Source organism: Onychostoma macrolepis, chromosome 25 (genome assembly GCF_012432095.1).
Source record: "Onychostoma macrolepis isolate SWU-2019 chromosome 25, ASM1243209v1, whole genome shotgun sequence".
In the NCBI taxonomy this organism is placed as follows: domain Eukaryota; kingdom Metazoa; phylum Chordata; class Actinopteri; order Cypriniformes; family Cyprinidae; genus Onychostoma; species Onychostoma macrolepis.
The window spans coordinates 22,864,116-22,881,941 of record NC_081179.1 but is presented as its reverse complement, the minus strand read 5'-3'; the positions used below and the strand labels follow the sequence as shown (position 1 = coordinate 22,881,941).

At 39.6% G+C, this 17,826-nt stretch overlaps 2 protein-coding genes across 2 annotated transcripts; one reads left to right on the top strand and one right to left on the bottom strand.

The window, feature by feature from the left end:
- Positions 1 to 12,678: 12,678 nt before the first annotated feature.
- LOC131534363 (histone H2B-like) lies at positions 12,679 to 13,164 on the bottom strand. The gene has a single exon (XM_058767195.1). The coding sequence runs from the start codon at positions 13,097 to 13,099 to the stop codon at positions 12,725 to 12,727; it is 375 nt and encodes a 124-aa protein (XP_058623178.1). The 5' UTR covers positions 13,100 to 13,164; the 3' UTR covers positions 12,679 to 12,724.
- A 920-nt stretch (positions 13,165 to 14,084) lies between these two features.
- Positions 14,085 to 14,766, top strand: LOC131534345 (histone H2A-like). Its single transcript, XM_058767178.1, has one exon. The coding sequence runs from the start codon at positions 14,110 to 14,112 to the stop codon at positions 14,494 to 14,496; it is 387 nt and encodes a 128-aa protein (XP_058623161.1). The 5' UTR covers positions 14,085 to 14,109; the 3' UTR covers positions 14,497 to 14,766.
- The last annotated feature ends 3,060 nt before the right edge of the window (positions 14,767 to 17,826 follow it).

Below are 17,826 nucleotides of genomic sequence, written 5' to 3'. Positions count from 1 at the left end.
CCAAACAAAAGAAAGTAATATAATCAAAACGAGTCTTACTAAATCATTTCAAACTAATCCTAGACTAAAAGAAAAGATTAAAGGAAAAGTCTTCAACGTCCATGACGTCGTAACTTCCCTACTCTCACTATCAAAACCAAAAATACAAAATGTGGCACAAACCCCTAACCTAGTGTATCTAGACAAAACAAAATTAACCTAAGTGTGCATTATGTATGTCACGTGACATCCTACCTAATCCCTTCGCCTCCAACCAGGTGAGCTCAACTTTGAAAGTTACTCAAAAGAGTTCCAACCTCCCAACTGAGAAGTTTACAAGGGTAGACCCAAAAAGGCAGGATACACATGACAATACAAAATGCTAGAAAACACAAACTCAGAAACAAAAAGAAACAAGCATACAAAAACAGGTCAGATTCAGAACAGGCAGTCAGTCTCCCGCTTTGCAGCCCCATGTCCCTTAAGTAGCGTGTTCACCAGGTGTAGAGCATCAGGCTGTTTGGAAGAACGCGCCCACACAGCAGATCAGCCAATCACGTCCTCAGGAAGGATTGACAGGTCAGGCAGCCAACCAGCACACGGCCTGTTAAAGGGACAGTGCAAGAGAAAAGAAAAACCCCACACAGAAAACAAGCAATAACCAAAAATACTCAAAACGTCCCAAGGGACGTAACACCCCCACATTTAAGAACAAACTCCTCGTTTGTTACAAAAAGAAAAATAAAGTGATACTAAAAACAACATAAGCAAACAACTACCGTACCCCACCAAAATTCAAACTCTAGAAAGAGCATCAGCAAGGACATTCTCTGAACCTTTCTTATGATGAATTTCTAGGTGAAAATTTTGCACAAATAGAGCCCAACGCATCAGGCGTTGATTTGCATTATACATACGGGACAAGAAAACAAGAGGGTGATGATCGGTAAACACAACAGTCGGCAAATTAGAAGAACCCAAGTAAACCTCAAAAAACTGTAGAGCTAACAACAAAGCTAGGGTTTCCTTCTCGATGGTAGAATAATTTGCTTGGTGTTTATTGAACTTACGAGAGAAAAAGCAAACAGGATGGTCCACACCATCCTTTCCCTCCTGAATCAGGACTGCTCCAGCGCCCACTGTGCTCGCGTCAACCTCCAGCTTGAACGCACGCTCAAATTGTGGAGCCGCTAGAACTGGACTGGAACACATCAAAGCTTTAGCATTCTCAAATGCGACTTGACACTCTTCCGTCCATGCGAAATTCTGTTTAGGGCTGAGAAGATTAGTAAGAGGAGTCACCACTGTAGCAAAATTCTTACAAAAACTTCGGTAGTAACCGATCATACCCAAAACCGTCTTAACTCTCGCGTAGTAGGTACTGGGAACTTAGTAATAGCTGCAACCTTCTCTTCTACAGGCTTAACTTGTCCATACCCTACATGCTTTCCTAAATAGGTCACTGTAGCTTGACCGAACACACACTTAGCGAGGTTAAGTGTTAAAGAAGCACAGTCTAAACGGTCGAACACAGTACGCAACAAAGCCAAGTGCTCTTTCCACTCATTTGAAAAGATCACCAGGTCATCCAAATAAGCCTTACAGTTTGGTACTCCAGCAAGAACTGTCTGAATTAACCTCTGGAATGTAGCAGGAGCGTTTCGTAACCCGAACGCCATAACGGTGTATTGTAGGAAGCAGTCCGGAGTTACTGACGCAGATATATCAGGCATGCGTGGGGTCAATGGCACTTGCCAGTATCCCTTTAGCAAGTCCAGTTTGCTCACAAACCTAGCAGAACCTATACTGTCCACACAGTCTTCCATTCTAGGAAGGGATAACAATCAGGCACAGTGACAGCATTTACCTTCCGATAGTCTGTACAAAAACGGAAGGAGCCATCAGGTTTCTTTACCAGAAGACACGGGGAACTCCACGGACTATAACTATGACGGGCTAACTCATTCTTTAACAAATAGTCAGTCTCTGTCTTCATGGCAGACCTCTTTATTTCGTTAACTCTATAAGCATGTTGCTTTATCGGTTTTGCGTTCTGCACATCAATGTCGTGCGCTAGCACGCTAGTCTGTGACGGAACATCAGAAAATAGAGCAGGAATGATGCGATAAGCTCTACCACATCATGTCTTTGCTCATCAGATAACGAAGATAGATGAGAACTTAAATTGGACAAAATAACAGAGTTATCTAACTTACCACATTGTTGAGGAGTATTTCTCAGTAATAACCCATCCTCATCCATGTTCGTGTCACCCACTTCAACAGACAAAACCTCAGATGTTATCGATTCAGCTACATTGTCAGTTACGTGCTTAACAGGTTCACACTCATCTCGATCGTGATATGCTTTAAGCATGTTAATGTGGCAGATACGAGTCTTACGCCTTCTTTCAGGAGTGCCTATCACATAATCTGTATCACTAAGCTTTCGAACTATGTGATATGGACCAGAAAATCGAGCAGACAATGCGCATCCTGGTATCGGCAATAATACCACCACCTTGTCATTAGGCTGAAAAGATCGTACAACTGCGTGTCGGTCATATCGATCCTTCATCTCTGACTGCGCATCTTTCAGAAATTTACGTGCAAGATCACATGCACCCTGCAGTTTCGCTCGAAACTGACTAACATAATTGAGAACATTCATTCGTTTTTCTGTTTTACTCTCCAACATCTGATCTTTCAGGACTTTTAATGGTCCTCGAACAGTATGCCCAAAACCATTTCGGCCGGACTAAATCCGGCGATTCTTGAATACTCTCACGTACAGCAAACAACAATAAAGGAATTCCCTCATCCCAATCCTTACTTGTTTCCATACAGAATTTTCAAGCATGGTCTTTAAGGTCTGATGAAACCTTCGATCGCACCTTGGCTCTCCGGATGATATGCACTGGAAACTCTATGTTCTATGGACAAAGACTTAAGAGTTTGGGTAAACACTCGCGACAAAAATTCGTACCTTGATCTGTTTGGAGAACTTTTGGAAGTCCAAAAGTAGAAAAGAACTTTGTCAAAGTTTTCAAAATAACAGGAGCCGTAATTTTCCGTAACGGAACAGCTTCAGGAATCTAGTTGCTCTACACATTATGGTACACAGATATTGGTTACCTGCTTTCGTTTTCGGTAACGGTCCGACACAGTCAACAAGTACTTCTTCAAATGCTTCACCTATAACTGGAATAGGATAAAGTGGAGCAGGTGAGATAACCTGATTTGGCTTACCTGCAATTTGGCAAGTATGACACGTACGACAGAATTTTGCAACATCTCGTTTCAATCCAGGCCAGAAAAAGTGTTGAAGAACACGATAACAAGTTTTCGTTACCCCAAGTGTCCAGAAAACAAGTGTTCATGAGCCAGGCGCAACACATTCAAGCGATATTTGCTTGGAACTACCACTTGATATACCACGTTCCAATCCAAATCCTCGTCAACCTTAGAACACCACTTCCGCATAAGTAACCCATCATCTAGGAAGTATGCAGTGTTTCTTTTCTTAGCAGCATCAGAACTGACCACAGCTGCGAAACACTTACTCAACGAAGGATCATCATTCTGTGCCATGACAATCTGAGAACGAGTAACGGGCAACATCAATGAATCAAAACTCCCTAGCAAATTCGGAGAATCTTTCACATTAGACACAGGTTCTAACTTTCTAGTAGTTTGAGACAGTTTCCCATCCTCAGCTGATTCACTGGTAGGATCCATGTTAGCAAAGTCAACTTCCCTTTTATTCTTATCTGACTGAGCACGAGTAACTGCGCAAGCAGCAAACACCTCAGGATGCAACCTACTGACATCTACAAGGGGAAAACGCACTGGGACATCAGTCACTTCTGGAGCTGGCAAGACTTTGCCTCCAGCTAAATCGTTTCCTAAGATAAGCGTAATTCCTTTCACAGGGAGTAACGAACGAATTCCAACTCGCACGAAACCTGAAACCAGTGTACATTGTAAATGCACATTATGCAACGGAACAAGTCAAGTCAAGTCAAGTCACCTTTATTTATATAGCGCTTTTAACAATACAGATTGTGTCAAAGCACTTAACAGTATCAAATTGGAGGATAGAGTGTCAGTAATGTATAATGATAAGATTAAACACTCAATTTTCAGTTAAAGGCATTTCATTATTGAATTCAGAGATGTCATTGTCTAGCTCAGTTTAGTTTAAATAGTATCTGTGCAATCAAATCGGCGATAATCGCTAGAAATTAAGTGTCCCCAACTGAGCAAGCCAGAGGCGACAGCGGCAAGGAACCAAAACTCCTCTGAGACATAATGGAGAAAAAACCTTGGGAGAAACCAGGCTCAGTCGGGGCCAGTTCTCCTCTGACCAGACGAAACCCGCAGTTCAAAAGTTTCTATTTCTATTTTAATTTTGTTGCAATTTCTAACAATAGTAGTATTATGTAGTTAGGTATTTTATTATATTTTAGTTATTTTGTTATTTTTGGTTGATATATCTGGGGATATATCTCTGGGGTCATCCGGGCGTCCTGGTCTCCGCCCGGACGATCAGGGCCGCAGGCGTCACCTCCGGCGCCGACCCACCATCTGATCGGACACGGACCGAGAAACAGACTAGGAAAAAACAGACAAACATTAGCGCAGATGCCATTCAACTTACGATGTAACGAGTACATCGTGTGTTATGGGGAGTGTTCGGTTCGGTTGATCTAATTAATGCAGCCTAACAATCCTTTAACGGATTTGAATAATAGAAGCGTATTAATGTGTTATGTAAGCCAGGCTAAAGAGATGGGTCTTTAATCTAGATTTAAACTGACAGAGTGTGTCTGCCTCCCGAACAGTGTTAGGTAGACTGTTCCAGAGTTTGGGTGCTAAATAGGAAAAGGATCTGCCGCCCGCAGTCGATTTTGATATTCTAGGTATTATCAAGCGGCCAGAGTTTTGAGAACGCAGCGGACGTGGAGGACTATAATGCGATAAGAGCTCGCTCAAGTACTGAGGAGCTAAACCATTCAGGGCTTTATAAGTAATTAACAAGATTTTAAAATCTATCCGATGCTTGATAGGGAGCCAGTGCAGTGTTGACAGAACCGGGCTAATATGGTCATATTTCCTGGTTCTAGTAAGGACTCTAGCTGCTGCATTTTGGACCAACTGTAGTTTGTTGATCAAGCGTGCAGAACAACCACCCAATAAAGCATTACAATAGTCTAACCTTGAGGTCATAAGCATGAATTAACATTTCTGCATTTGGCGTTGAGAGCATTGGTCGCAATTTAGATATGCTTTTGAGATGAAAAATGCAGTTTTACAGATGCTAGAAACATGGCTTTCAAATGACAGATTGCTATCGAACAGCACACCTAGGTTCCTGACTGATGAAGAAGAATTGACAGAGCAGCCGTCAAGTGTTAGATAATGTTCTAGGTTACATGTGGGGTTTTAGGTCCGATAATTAACACCTCTGTTTTTCAGAATTTAGCAGTAAAAATTACTCGTCATCCAGTTTTTATATCGACTATGCATTCCGTTAGTTTCTCAATTTGGTGTGTTTCACCGGGCCGCGAAGAAATATAGAGCTGAGTATCATCAGCATAACAGTGAAAGCTAACACCATGTCTCCTGATAATATCTCCCAAGGGTAACATATAGGCGTGAAAAGTAACGGCCCTAGTACTGAGCCTTGAGGTACTCCATACTGCACTTGTGATCGATATGATACCTCTTCATTCACTGCTACGAACTGATGGCGGTCAGATAAGTACGATTTGAACCATGCTAAGGCACTTCCACTAATGCCAACAAAGTTTTGTAGTCTATTCAAAAGAATGTCGTGGTCGATAGTGTCGAACGCAGCGCTAAGATCCAGTAGAACTAATAAAGAGATACAACCACAATCAGATGATAGAAGCAGGTCATTTGTAACTCTAATGAGAGCAGTCTCAGTACTATGATACGATCTAAATCCTGACTGGAATTCCTCACAGATATCATTTTTCTCTAGGAAGGAATATAATTGTGAGGATACTACCTTTCTAGTATCTTTGACAGAAAAGGAGATTTGAGATCGGTCTGTAATTAACTAGATCTTTGGGGTCAAGTTGTGGTTTTTAATGAGAGGCTTAATAACAGCCAATTTGAAGGTTTTGGGGACATATCCTAATGACAATGATGAATTAATAATAGCCAAAAGAGGATCTTTTAAAGAGGCACTACTTGCATTTCTATTCCACGAATCAACACGTTTGAGCCGCAATATGATTCATCAGAAAACGGTAAAACATCAGAAATCATAATAGTTTGCATAGCTCCTGTGTCACGGAGAATGCAAACTTCTTTCCGATCCTCTTCCTTTCCGACAACGAAACAAACCCTGACATAACAAATGGTTTGTATTTTGGGTCAACAACATCAACACAACTCAATATTTCAGAAGGTGATACAGTCTTTACGAATGCAACGCTTTTCGAATTTCTAACCTGCTGTTTACGCACAAGCACCGGACAATCAGCAATCAAATGTCCGAGTTTGTGACAATAAAAACAGTCCTTTTGTTCTCTCGTTTGCGAAACTTCAGACTTTATCGAGCACCCTGAACTTGAAAATGACTAAAAGTCCCACTCTTGTCAGTGCGTCACTGAAAATACACCCTTATGAGTGAGCATAAACTCATCTGCTAGAACAGCAGCTTGTGACAACGAATTAACCTTCTGCTCATTCAAATAGACCACTACGCGTTCGGGTAAGCAACCTTTAAATTCCTCAAGCAGAATCAATTCTCTTAAGGATTTAAAGTCATGAGACTTAGTCGCACTGCACCATTTGTCAAAAGAAGAGCTTTCTCCGAAAATTCTACATAAGTCTGAGGCGAATTCTTCTTATGGCCCCTAAATTTCTGTCGGTAAGCTTCTGGAACTAACTCGTAAGCACGTAAAATTGCCAGTTTTACTGCTTCATAATTCAAACTATCCTCTAACGAAAGTGTAGAGAAAACCTCCATTGCTTTTCCCACTAAACGACACTGCAATAACAGAGCCCAAAATTCTTTTGGCCAACGAAGAGACATAGCGATTCGCTCAAATGCACTTAAATATGAATCTACCTCATTTTCACGAAAAGCGGTACTAGTGTAATGTGTTTACTCACATCGAATGACTCGGATGCTTCGGATGACACAGCCGTCGGGGCAACAGTGGGAGTAGACACTACAGAAAGAGCCCGAACAGAGGCAGCGGGACCAACCCGAGGGAGAACCGGTGGCACAGCTGATCCTCCCACAATTCGCATTGCGTCAAGCTCCAGCTGTCGCATTTTCACCTGCTTCTCAGCCTCGATCTCAAGTTTGCGAATTTGTAACCGCAACTCCATCTCCGCCTGCCGAGTCTGAATCTTTTCCTGCGATTCAAGTTGCAAACGGGTCAAACGGACCTTAAGTCTCGCTTTCCCCTTTGAACAAACAGACATAGGGAGAATGGTTCAAAGGAGGCAACCCTGCCCTAGCATCAGCCTCAACCTCCGCCGTGGCGTTGGTTCCTCAACACGCTCATTCTCACTCCTATCATACGTGGTTCTATCTACCTCCACACTGTTCCCAACTGTAACTGCGTTTTCCGGCAAACCAAGCACATTCATCTCAACTAGATGATTACACACAACCGACTTAATTTCTCTCTTAAGAGACTGCTTATTTACAGGAATCTGAAAATGACTTGCTATAGCCACCAAGTCATCTTTCCTACAAGTTTCCAATTCTTCAACCGAGGGATTTTCAAGGAATCGCTCTAAACTAAACACAACCATGATGACGACGATGTGCAACAACGCAACTAATTCTCAAAAACACACAGTGAATCAAGAGACAGGATCACGAACTGATTCTTTGTATATGGGATCATTAACTCAAATTTCAAAATGACTCACTTTGAGATCACGGACGAGCCCCATATGTTACGACCCTTCCAGGCTGTTGATCATCTAGGGAGTGAGAAGGGGAACATTTAACAGTTCCTTTTCCTGTCGTTAGTGACCACTGTGTAGCAATTGAGAATAAGACAAAACACGAAACGTCAAGTGAAAACAATAATTTAATTAATATAAAGTAAGATGTACACTAATAATTCAGAATCAAATATTAACCCACAAATGAACAACCCCACACTAAATATACCAAAGGAAAAATTAACACAAGTCACAAATAGGTTCTGAGGGGAGAACGAAGGAAAACTGGATCGTGCCAAACAAAAGAAAGTAATATAATCAAAACGAGTCTTACTAAATCATTTCAAACTAATCCTAGACTAAAAGAAAGATTAAAGGAAAAGTCTTCAACGTCCATGACGTAACTTCCCTACTCTCACTATCAAAACCAAAAATACAAAATGTGGCACAAACCCCTAACCTAGTGTATCTAGACAAAACAAAATTAACCTAAGTGTGCATTATGTATGTCACGTGACATCCTACCTAATCCCTTCGCCTCCAACCAGGTGAGCTCAACTTTGAAAGTTACTCAAAAGAGTTCCAACCTCCCAACTGAGAAGTTTACAAGGGTAGACCCAAAAAGGCAGGATACACATGACAATACAAAATGCTAGAAAACACAAACTCAGAAACAAAAAGAAACAAGCATACAAAAACAGGTCAGATTCAGAACAGGCAGTCAGTCTCCCGCTTTGCAGCCCCATGTCCCTTAAGTAGCGTGTTCACCAGGTGTAGAGCATCAGGCTGTTTGGAAGAACGCGCCCACACAGCAGATCAGCCAATCACGTCCTCAGGAAGGATTGACAGGTCAGGCAGCCAACCAGCACACGGCCTGTTAAAGGGACAGTGCAAGAGAAAAGAAAAACCCCACACAGAAAACAAGCAATAACCAAAAATACTCAAAACGTCCCAAGGGACGTAACAATTCTTACTATTTTATTTTACGTTTGCTGTTTTAGTTGTGACTTTTAGTAGCTTGTTTTGTGATGTTCAGAGTTTTATCTGAATATTTTGTTGACTGTCACCATTGTTGAGATTCATACACTGATTCTTGATGTCTGTGGTCTTGGAATTGCTACGGATGAAAACATTGTGTGCACAAAGTGATTTTTAAATTATTCAAATGATCTGATATTTACAATACTGCAAGATCTAAAGCTACAAAAAAAAAAAAAACTAAAGCGGTATGACATCTATATAATCAGATATTGGACTTGAAATGAGATCAGTGGATCATCTACCCACAACTCTTTTTTTCCTTGGCTTTGCTGGCTAAGCTAAGTGTGTCTTATAGAAACACAGTTAAAGCAACCAATACAATAGTAACACCAAAGTATCAAGGGTCAAGAGTCCAACAAAAGGAAACACTGGTCTCTTTGATGGTGATTTCAAACAAAAGTCAAGTCAAGTCACCTTTATTTATATAGCGCTTTTACAATACAGATTGTGTCAAAGCACTTAACAGTATCAAATTGGAGGATAGAGTGTCAGATCATTAATGATGAACAATAAAGCATCTAAACCTCTGTTAATTCTCAATAAGAGCTTCTCTAGAAGTCTGACAGAAATAAAGTCAATCTGGTCAATCTGATGCTGTTTAATCAGATTTTGAGAGGTTTAATGTCTTTTTTTTCAGTTGATTTCATCTTCAGCTGTGGCTGAAGTCAGTTGTAGTTCTTGTGTTTCTCTTTCCTTCGGTGATTCTTCTTGATAACAGCAGCTGTTCATCATTAATGATCAATCATCACATAATTATCTTCTTAACTCCAGCACTGCTTCAATTACTTGAACACTCTGTAGTGTGGAAACACATGAACACTGAGCAGTGTGGGGACTTTACTGTGAATTATTACATAAATCTTACCTGTTTCATTCATGTATGACTGATGCATATGAATCGCATTAAGATTATTGATTTGTTTATGTTAAAACTATGTAATCTAAATGGATGGAAAATTGTAATGCAATTGAATTACATAAAATGTCAATTTAGACCGAATCATTTTTTTGAGTGTGCTGGCAGTGGGAGGCAAAGAGTATTCCAGTCCCAAAAAGTCTTTAGTTTGGTGTTTGTGCTAAAACTGTGTTGTTGGAGAACTGTGCTGATCTGCTGAAGTTAAAGTCCTAGAAAAGAAAAGTACATAAACAGGGAGCAAAGCGCAGAGCAGTTAGCAAGAGTGTCCGAACGGTAGTGAAGCCAGAAGAGAAATTAGCCAAATAGTTAATTTTATGGCGAAGACCACATTTTGTTAAATAAACACAAACTCTGCCTTTCAAAATGCTGAATAAATTTTTCACTTTAGTTTACCTTCAACTGAAACCCATTTTGCATTAGTAAGTGTTGAATGTGTTCATTCTTGGCAACATAGAACTGAATGAGTCATTACTTTATAGAATGTGCAATAGAAAAAAACTAGGGTCCCCTATGCAGAAATTCAATTGAAGCCTTGATTGAAATTGCGTTCCAGTGGGTGGGGGTTGGATGTGGATGGTGCCCCCATGCTAGCTGATGCCATGCAGTGATCAACACAAATTTCAACATACATGGCCTTTGGTTACTATCCAAGTTTGTTTCCATCACAGAATAAAAAAGTACAAACAGTTATTGTGACATTTTTAATTCAGACTTCTATTATTGGAATTGCAATTCAGACTTTATCAGAATTGTCACCCGCTGATTGCAAGAAAAAGTCAGAATTCTGAGATAAAGTCACAATTACCATTTTCCCGTTATATTCCATGGCAGAAATAAGCTTTCATAGGTTCCACATGTGGGGGAAAAAACAAACAAACAAACATAAAAATGCACAGTCTATCTCTCTAATTCTGTGTTGTTCTGCATCCACAAAACCAATTCAAATATGTATTTTTTTTTTACTCTATGTTGATGTAATGGAACAAGCTTCAACACCAGACTATTTCTCCAAATGACCGGAATCAGCTATTTCTAAATATTTCAGTGATCTGTTACTTAAAAATGCTTATCAGTTGTTACAATATTTTATAGAGAGAGATGTTTTTCAATACTTTTGAGCTGCTGTTGTTGCAGAACTAGAGGCTTTATACTATATTTAAGGTTTGGAACATTAGGTCTTCAATTCTGACATGCTGTGTTTAAGCATTTGTAAATAAGACTAAAAAGATCGATGATTTCTGTTTTGGGTAAGCTTGTATGAAAAGAAAATGTAAGCATTTTAGAAACATAACTGACTGTATATTGTGTGAAAACAACATCCTCATAATAAAATTATGTTCCACGTTAAACTGAAAATATACTACTGTACTGTATTTCTGAGAAAAAAAAAATATATATATTCCATAAGACCAATTTCTGGATGATTCATGCTTCTGATTTTTTATAAAGCACCCCATTTAAGCTCATATTATATGCATCTAAAAAAATAAAAGTTGTAAGGACTGATGTTGCTTTTTTTTTTTTTTAATTAGTTTTTATTATAGCTTCAATCATACAAATCAAAAGAGATTAAAAAATGGAGGTGGTTATTTAGGGAAATGTTACTATATGACAATGCTGTACCACAATGGAAAATGGTCAAAAGTGTAGTCTTTCCATAAAATTATATTATTTTCTATTTAAATGCACATTTCTTTTAGAAATCTATAGATTATTACTCTTCCTATTGGCTTTTCCATAAAATATTGCTGTATTCATTTTCTGAAAGGAAGAAATATTTTTTTTATACATAAATACAACTATACTACAATAAACACTTCAAATAAATAAATGCAATAATATTATTGATGCCACCATCTATAAAAAATAAATAAATAAATACATTACTGCAATTCCACTGTGGTACAGTGTTGCCATTGGAAACATTGGTAATTTACAGTAAAACTGTTAGACAAAGTTAAGTTGTGAATAAAAATGCTTAAAATATTTACTTAAGCAAAAATAACAAGCAAAGTTAAACACTTAACAGAATTTACTTAAATGCTGCAAAAAAAAAAGAGAAATAAAAAATAAAAAAAATACCTTAAGAGATGTTTGGAAATGAGGTTAATAAAGCAATTTCTGGAGCACATCAAGTGTCTTCCATGTGAGGGTGACATTGGGAAAAGAGATTCGAGGACGGACAATTGTCTATCTTAAAGCCTGCACTTTTAATTCCCATGGTGCTCTCTCTCTATATATACACACACACACACATACATACATATATATATATGGGTAGTTGGCATATCAATGTGTCCTATGCTATTTGTAACTAAGAGTGAAGATACATTTTTTCCTCATGTTATTTGTAGATTACATTTTTGTTTTGTTTTTTTCTACATTTTTGCTATATCACACCATAGAACACAGTCCAATTTGTATGTCAACTTATATTAATAACAAGAGAATGAATATAAATTGCCATAACAACTCCATACCATAAAGGATTGAACTGAGAAAACGTTTTACAATGAAGCTATATTATTACTAACACAAGTACCTAATGATTATTTTTTGCAGACTGACTTAACTCAATTGTCAGTCAGACTGTAACTCAAAAGTTAGAAAATAAACATCATTAAACCTGACAACGAACACCAACACAATCATTCACTAACAGAATGAAGAAAAAAAAAAAAAAAAACACTGAACCGCGAACTTGAAACAAATATTAATCAATTTAAGAACCAATTTTGCATTAAATTTACACCTCAATTATGACGAGTGAAAATTACAAGAGCTCTTTCAGCGATGTGATGGGTGGCTCTTAAAAGAGCCTTTGAGTCTCGGGGACTGGAGCGGAGCTCTACTTGGAGCTGGTGTACTTGGTGACGGCCTTGGTGCCCTCAGACACGGCGTGTTTGGCCAGCTCTCCGGGCAGCAGCAGACGCACGGCGGTCTGGATCTCTCTCGATGTGATGGTGGAGCGCTTGTTGTAGTGAGCGAGACGAGACGATTCACCGGCGATGCGCTCGAAGATGTCGTTGACGAAAGAGTTCATGATCCCCATCGCCTTAGAAGAGATCCCGGTGTCAGGATGAACCTGCTTCAGCACTTTGTACACGTAGATAGCGTAGCTCTCCTTCCTGGTCTTTCTGCGCTTCTTTCCTCCTTTACCGGCGGTCTTAGTGACGGCCTTCTTGGAGCCCTTCTTAGGCGCAGACTTCGCTGGTTCAGGCATGATGAAGATGATGCTGACGAATCAATAATTTAAACGAGTCAGACAGAGATATTTATTGACTCGTCTATACTAATTTTCAAGGAGGTATGGAGTCCTCTGATTGCGTGTTTTCATAGACCAAACCCATAAACTCGTACGTGATTGGACAACTCGAAGCATCACGAGCGGAACGAGGGCCAATCACAGGCGGTGACTTGATAGCTCCACCCACCGCTCTGTGTTTAAACAACATCCGCTGATATGAAGTTTCTTTTGATTAAATTCCCGCTCTTTTTGTTTTATGTTTTAACAAGATAACAAATGGGTCTCAAGCATCATGCAGTGTATTTTTAAACCCCTTAATATACTCATTAAGATATTTTAGAGAAAGAAGAGCAATGACGATTAGACACTTTGTTTTCCTCTGCTGTCCTGCCAGTTTCACTTCTGCTCTAACTTAAATATTATTGCCATCTGATTGTATTTTCCCGTTATTTGGTAAATCACTTCAATTCGAAGAAAACGCTAAACAAGCAAATTAAAATGCCATATAAGACAAAAATAAACATACTCTCATTCTGTGCGGCTTTGAAGGAAACATACACCAGCTCCAATTCTCGATTTTGATTGTGCTCTGTCATGTGACTTGAGTCAGACGGGTTTGATCTACTATTTTCAAATGTTAAGAAAACTGAACAAGATCTAATATATCTGTTTCATTGGTGTATAAAGCGTTACGACGTACAACTGAACATATTTATCTTATACACATTCAGTTTCTTCAGAAGTTTAAATTATATATATATATATATAAGCATATTACTGCACATGAACAATGAATGCCAGTGCAAGAAAGAGAAGCAGAAAGAGGAGGGGTTTGTGATTTGGAGGGACGAGCAGTGATTGGTTTTCAACTGTGTTCAATTTTAACCAATAGAAGCGGAGCACACTCTCTTAAATACTGAGTGTCAAGCTACAACACTATTATTTCAGTATTGGCTTGTAGAAACATACACTTTGTAGTCTTCAACATGAGTGGAAGAGGTAAAACCGGCGGTAAGACCAGAGCGAAGGCTAAGACTCGCTCCTCCAGAGCAGGGCTGCAGTTCCCCGTCGGTCGTGTTCACAGGCTTCTCCGTAAAGGAAACTACGCCGAGCGCGTCGGTGCCGGTGCTCCGGTTTATCTGGCCGCTGTGCTCGAGTATCTGACGGCTGAGATCCTGGAGTTGGCTGGAAACGCCGCTCGGGACAACAAGAAGACCCGTATCATCCCCCGTCACCTGCAGCTGGCGGTGCGCAACGACGAGGAGCTGAACAAACTCCTGGGCCGAGTGACCATCGCTCAGGGCGGCGTGCTGCCCAACATCCAGGCCGTGCTGCTGCCCAAGAAGACCGAGAAACCCGCCAAAACCAAATAAACACGAGTACACAAAAGTCCAGAAGGCTCTTTTAAGAGCCACCACTTTCTCTTTTAAAAGGGCGACTATAATTAGACATGCAAGGGAACAACAAAATTATTAGTACTTTTGTTTTTGTTTTTTTTTCCTCAAACAGTTTACCTTCAGTAATTCTGAGTTGGGATTAAAAAAAAATTTCATTGTGACAAGGTACTAATAAAAAAACGAAACCGTCTGAAAATGGAACAAATATGACACTTATTTTACTTTCTGCATGTAAAGGGAAACCGAAGGATGCTTGAGCAGGAAAGGCGCTTGTTTGAAAACGCACAGCCATTGGCCAATCAAAGGCAACTGCCGCTGTAGCATTTAACCCTTGTATGGTGTTCGGGTCTGTGGGACCCGTTTTCACTTTTTGTCAAAAGAAAAATTATACCATTCATTATTTTTTCAAACTCATACTCATTGGCCCTTGGCTCATTTTCTGTGAATAACATGTATCAGAACATTTTCAATGTCCACATACATTTAGTCATTTTGCAGACGCTTTTATCCAAAGCGACTTACAATTGGGGAATACATAAAGCGAATCATCTTGAAGAGGCAATCAGACAGAGGAAGTGCTTGAAACACCAAGTCTCAGGCATTGTTCAAATAAGTACAAGCTAGCAAGGGAAGGAATAAATAAAAGAGAAAGAGAGGGGTTTTCTTTTTTTTAATATATATATATAATGTATAATAGTGTGTAATATAACACACTTACATTACATACAGGGTGTTCGGGGCCCCTGGGCTAATGAAAGAGTGGAAATTTTAGGTCCTGCACTCTTAAAAAAAGAAAAGGTTCTTTGGGGTTCTATATAGAACCCTAGGGTTCTTTACTCAACTCCAAAGAACCCTTTATGAAAGGTTCTATATAAGGAGAAATAACCCTTTTTGGCACAAAAGGGTTCTTTGGGCTGAACCGTGCTTTATGTATGTTTACACATTAGGCTATTTAAAGTGATTATATATATATTCTTGTAACTCATCCATCCAAACAGATGCATAAAATGATCTTTGACATAAACGGTAAACAACTTGAATGTGTATCTATGCGCTGATCAGTTTTGTCCCGTCTGCACAGCGCCGCATTTCAGTCGCGCGCCTCTCCAGAGAGCGATCACATAAAAGCGCGCGAGCGCCGCTGTTTAAACTTAAACGGTTCACGGTGCGCTGAATGCGCTCAGCGCTCGGGAGAACGACGATTACATTGGTAAGTGAGAATATTAATTAATTTTACATAAACCCTTGTCATTTTTAGTTAGCAACCCGTTTCTTTCAAGAAGCTAAAAGAAGAAAGATGGTTTATCGCCCGCGCAATTCTCCGCCGGGAGGTTTGCCATTTTTAACATTAATCCCTAAAGTATCTTGATAAAACTGTTGTGAATTGATCAATAATGTTGGCAAGAGTTAATGTGATAGCCTACCGTAATATTTTTTGCCCTTTAGATTGTACCTATACATATACAGGAAAAGATGAAACAAAGTTTCAGTCAAATCGCCGTCAGACTGCGGTTATAAACACGAATTCAAACCAAGAAGAACAAAGAGAAGCAGCTGATGGAGATGTTTCCATGTTTTTCTGTGGATAACTGAGTATTTGGTGTTTGCAGTTATAGTATAGTGTACTGTAAAACCCGACAAGTTAGGGTAACTCAAACCGTTTGAGTAAACCGATTGCCTTAAAATATTTAAGGTTTTAAAACTAACAATAATGAGTGCTCTGAACATATTTCAGTTGAGTTCAGTTAAGTGATTAATTAAGTGCTGATTGAGCATTAGTGATGAACACCTGCTGTTAACAAACAGAATCACTGACAGAAAGAGAAACACAAGAACTACAACTGACTTCAGCCATAGCTTTAGATGAAATCAACTGAAATAAAATACATTAAATCTCTCAACCTGATTAAACAGCCCCACAAACAGCTCCACTTATTAATAACCAGACTGACTTTATTTCTGTCAGACATCTACAGAAGATCTTATTGAGAATTAACTAAGGTTTAGATGTTGATTTGTTTCAATTGAAGTAACCATGTTAGAGATCAGTGTCTGCTTTAGTTGGGCTTTTGACCCTTGACTACTCTGGTTGTTGTAATCATGTGTTCCTTGAACATATTTGTTACAACTCAAAAGCCCAGAGGAAATGACCGGTAGTTGGTTGTCGTATATTTGTAATGACGATCATCTGTAATGTCGAGTTCACACTGCACGATTTTCAAACTCGTCGGATCGCTGTTGTTTTCATACTGCGTGACTATCTGGGCTAGCATTCAGTCGCTGCTGTGTTCACATTGCACGATGGATCGGCGACAGGGGCTTTCACATTGCACGATTTCACAATAGGAAGAGTCGCCGACAACTCTGTCTGATCCGCAAACTACGTTTCACAACAAAACACACGCGAGAAGTGATAAGGAAATAACGTGAGAACCTGCGTGCATCAGCCCGTTGTTCTTGAGCGAGACTGGAAGTATTAAAAAATATAGCCTGCAAATGGTCTGTGCGCTGATTTCCAGCTACAAAAACAAAAACAGATTATGCAGGAGGGAGATGCAGGGATTGTGTTCTGGTAAATAATAATTTGCAGTAACTGTTATGCTGATGTTGCGGCTGGTCAAGCGTTTGTGCTTGTTTCTGTATGAAATAATTGTACATATTAAAATACTGATATGGTCTATAACTCCTCACCGAACTTCCCTCTGCCCTGTATCTTTGTCTCTCATTGGCTGAAGGTCATCGTGATGTAGGTTTCAGTCAGAAATCATTGCACACAGCCTGATTGTGAATCGCCGACAGCTCCAGATATTTAGCATGCCAAATATTTCACGGGCGTCGGCGACGTGTCGGCGATTCTCTCAGATCGCGTCTTTGGTAATTCACACTGCACGATTGTCACTCGCGTGAACGAGCTCCGATTTGCCTCCGATGTCGGGCATTTGTCGGCGATTTATCAAAACCTGTCGGCGAGTGAAAAATCGGGCTAAAATCGTGCAGTGTGAACTCTGCATAAGTGAGCTAGTCTCATTGAGAGTGAAGATAGACTCATTGTGTGTCTAGTCTCTGGTTAAATGGATGTTGTATTGATTACAGTAAAAGTGATTCTAAGAGCATGTGGTTCTGTGACAGTCAGTTAACATAAAGGACTTTCTAAACAGTTTGTCCACAAAAAGTTTGAATCTATGGCAGAGATTAGACTCACACAGACATCAAGAATCAGCTTATGAACCTCAACAATGGTGACCATTAAAAAAAAATTCATGCTGCAATGCATGCTGGAAGCCATGGATGAGTTTTGTACTATGA

Excerpts from the sequence above, each read along its gene's own strand:
- LOC131534345 (XM_058767178.1), top strand. The coding sequence starts at position 14,110 with ATGAGTGGAAGAGGTAAAACCGGCGGTAAGACCAGAGCGAAGGCTAAG.
- LOC131534363 (XM_058767195.1), bottom strand. The coding sequence starts at position 13,099 with ATGCCTGAACCAGCGAAGTCTGCGCCTAAGAAGGGCTCCAAGAAGGCC.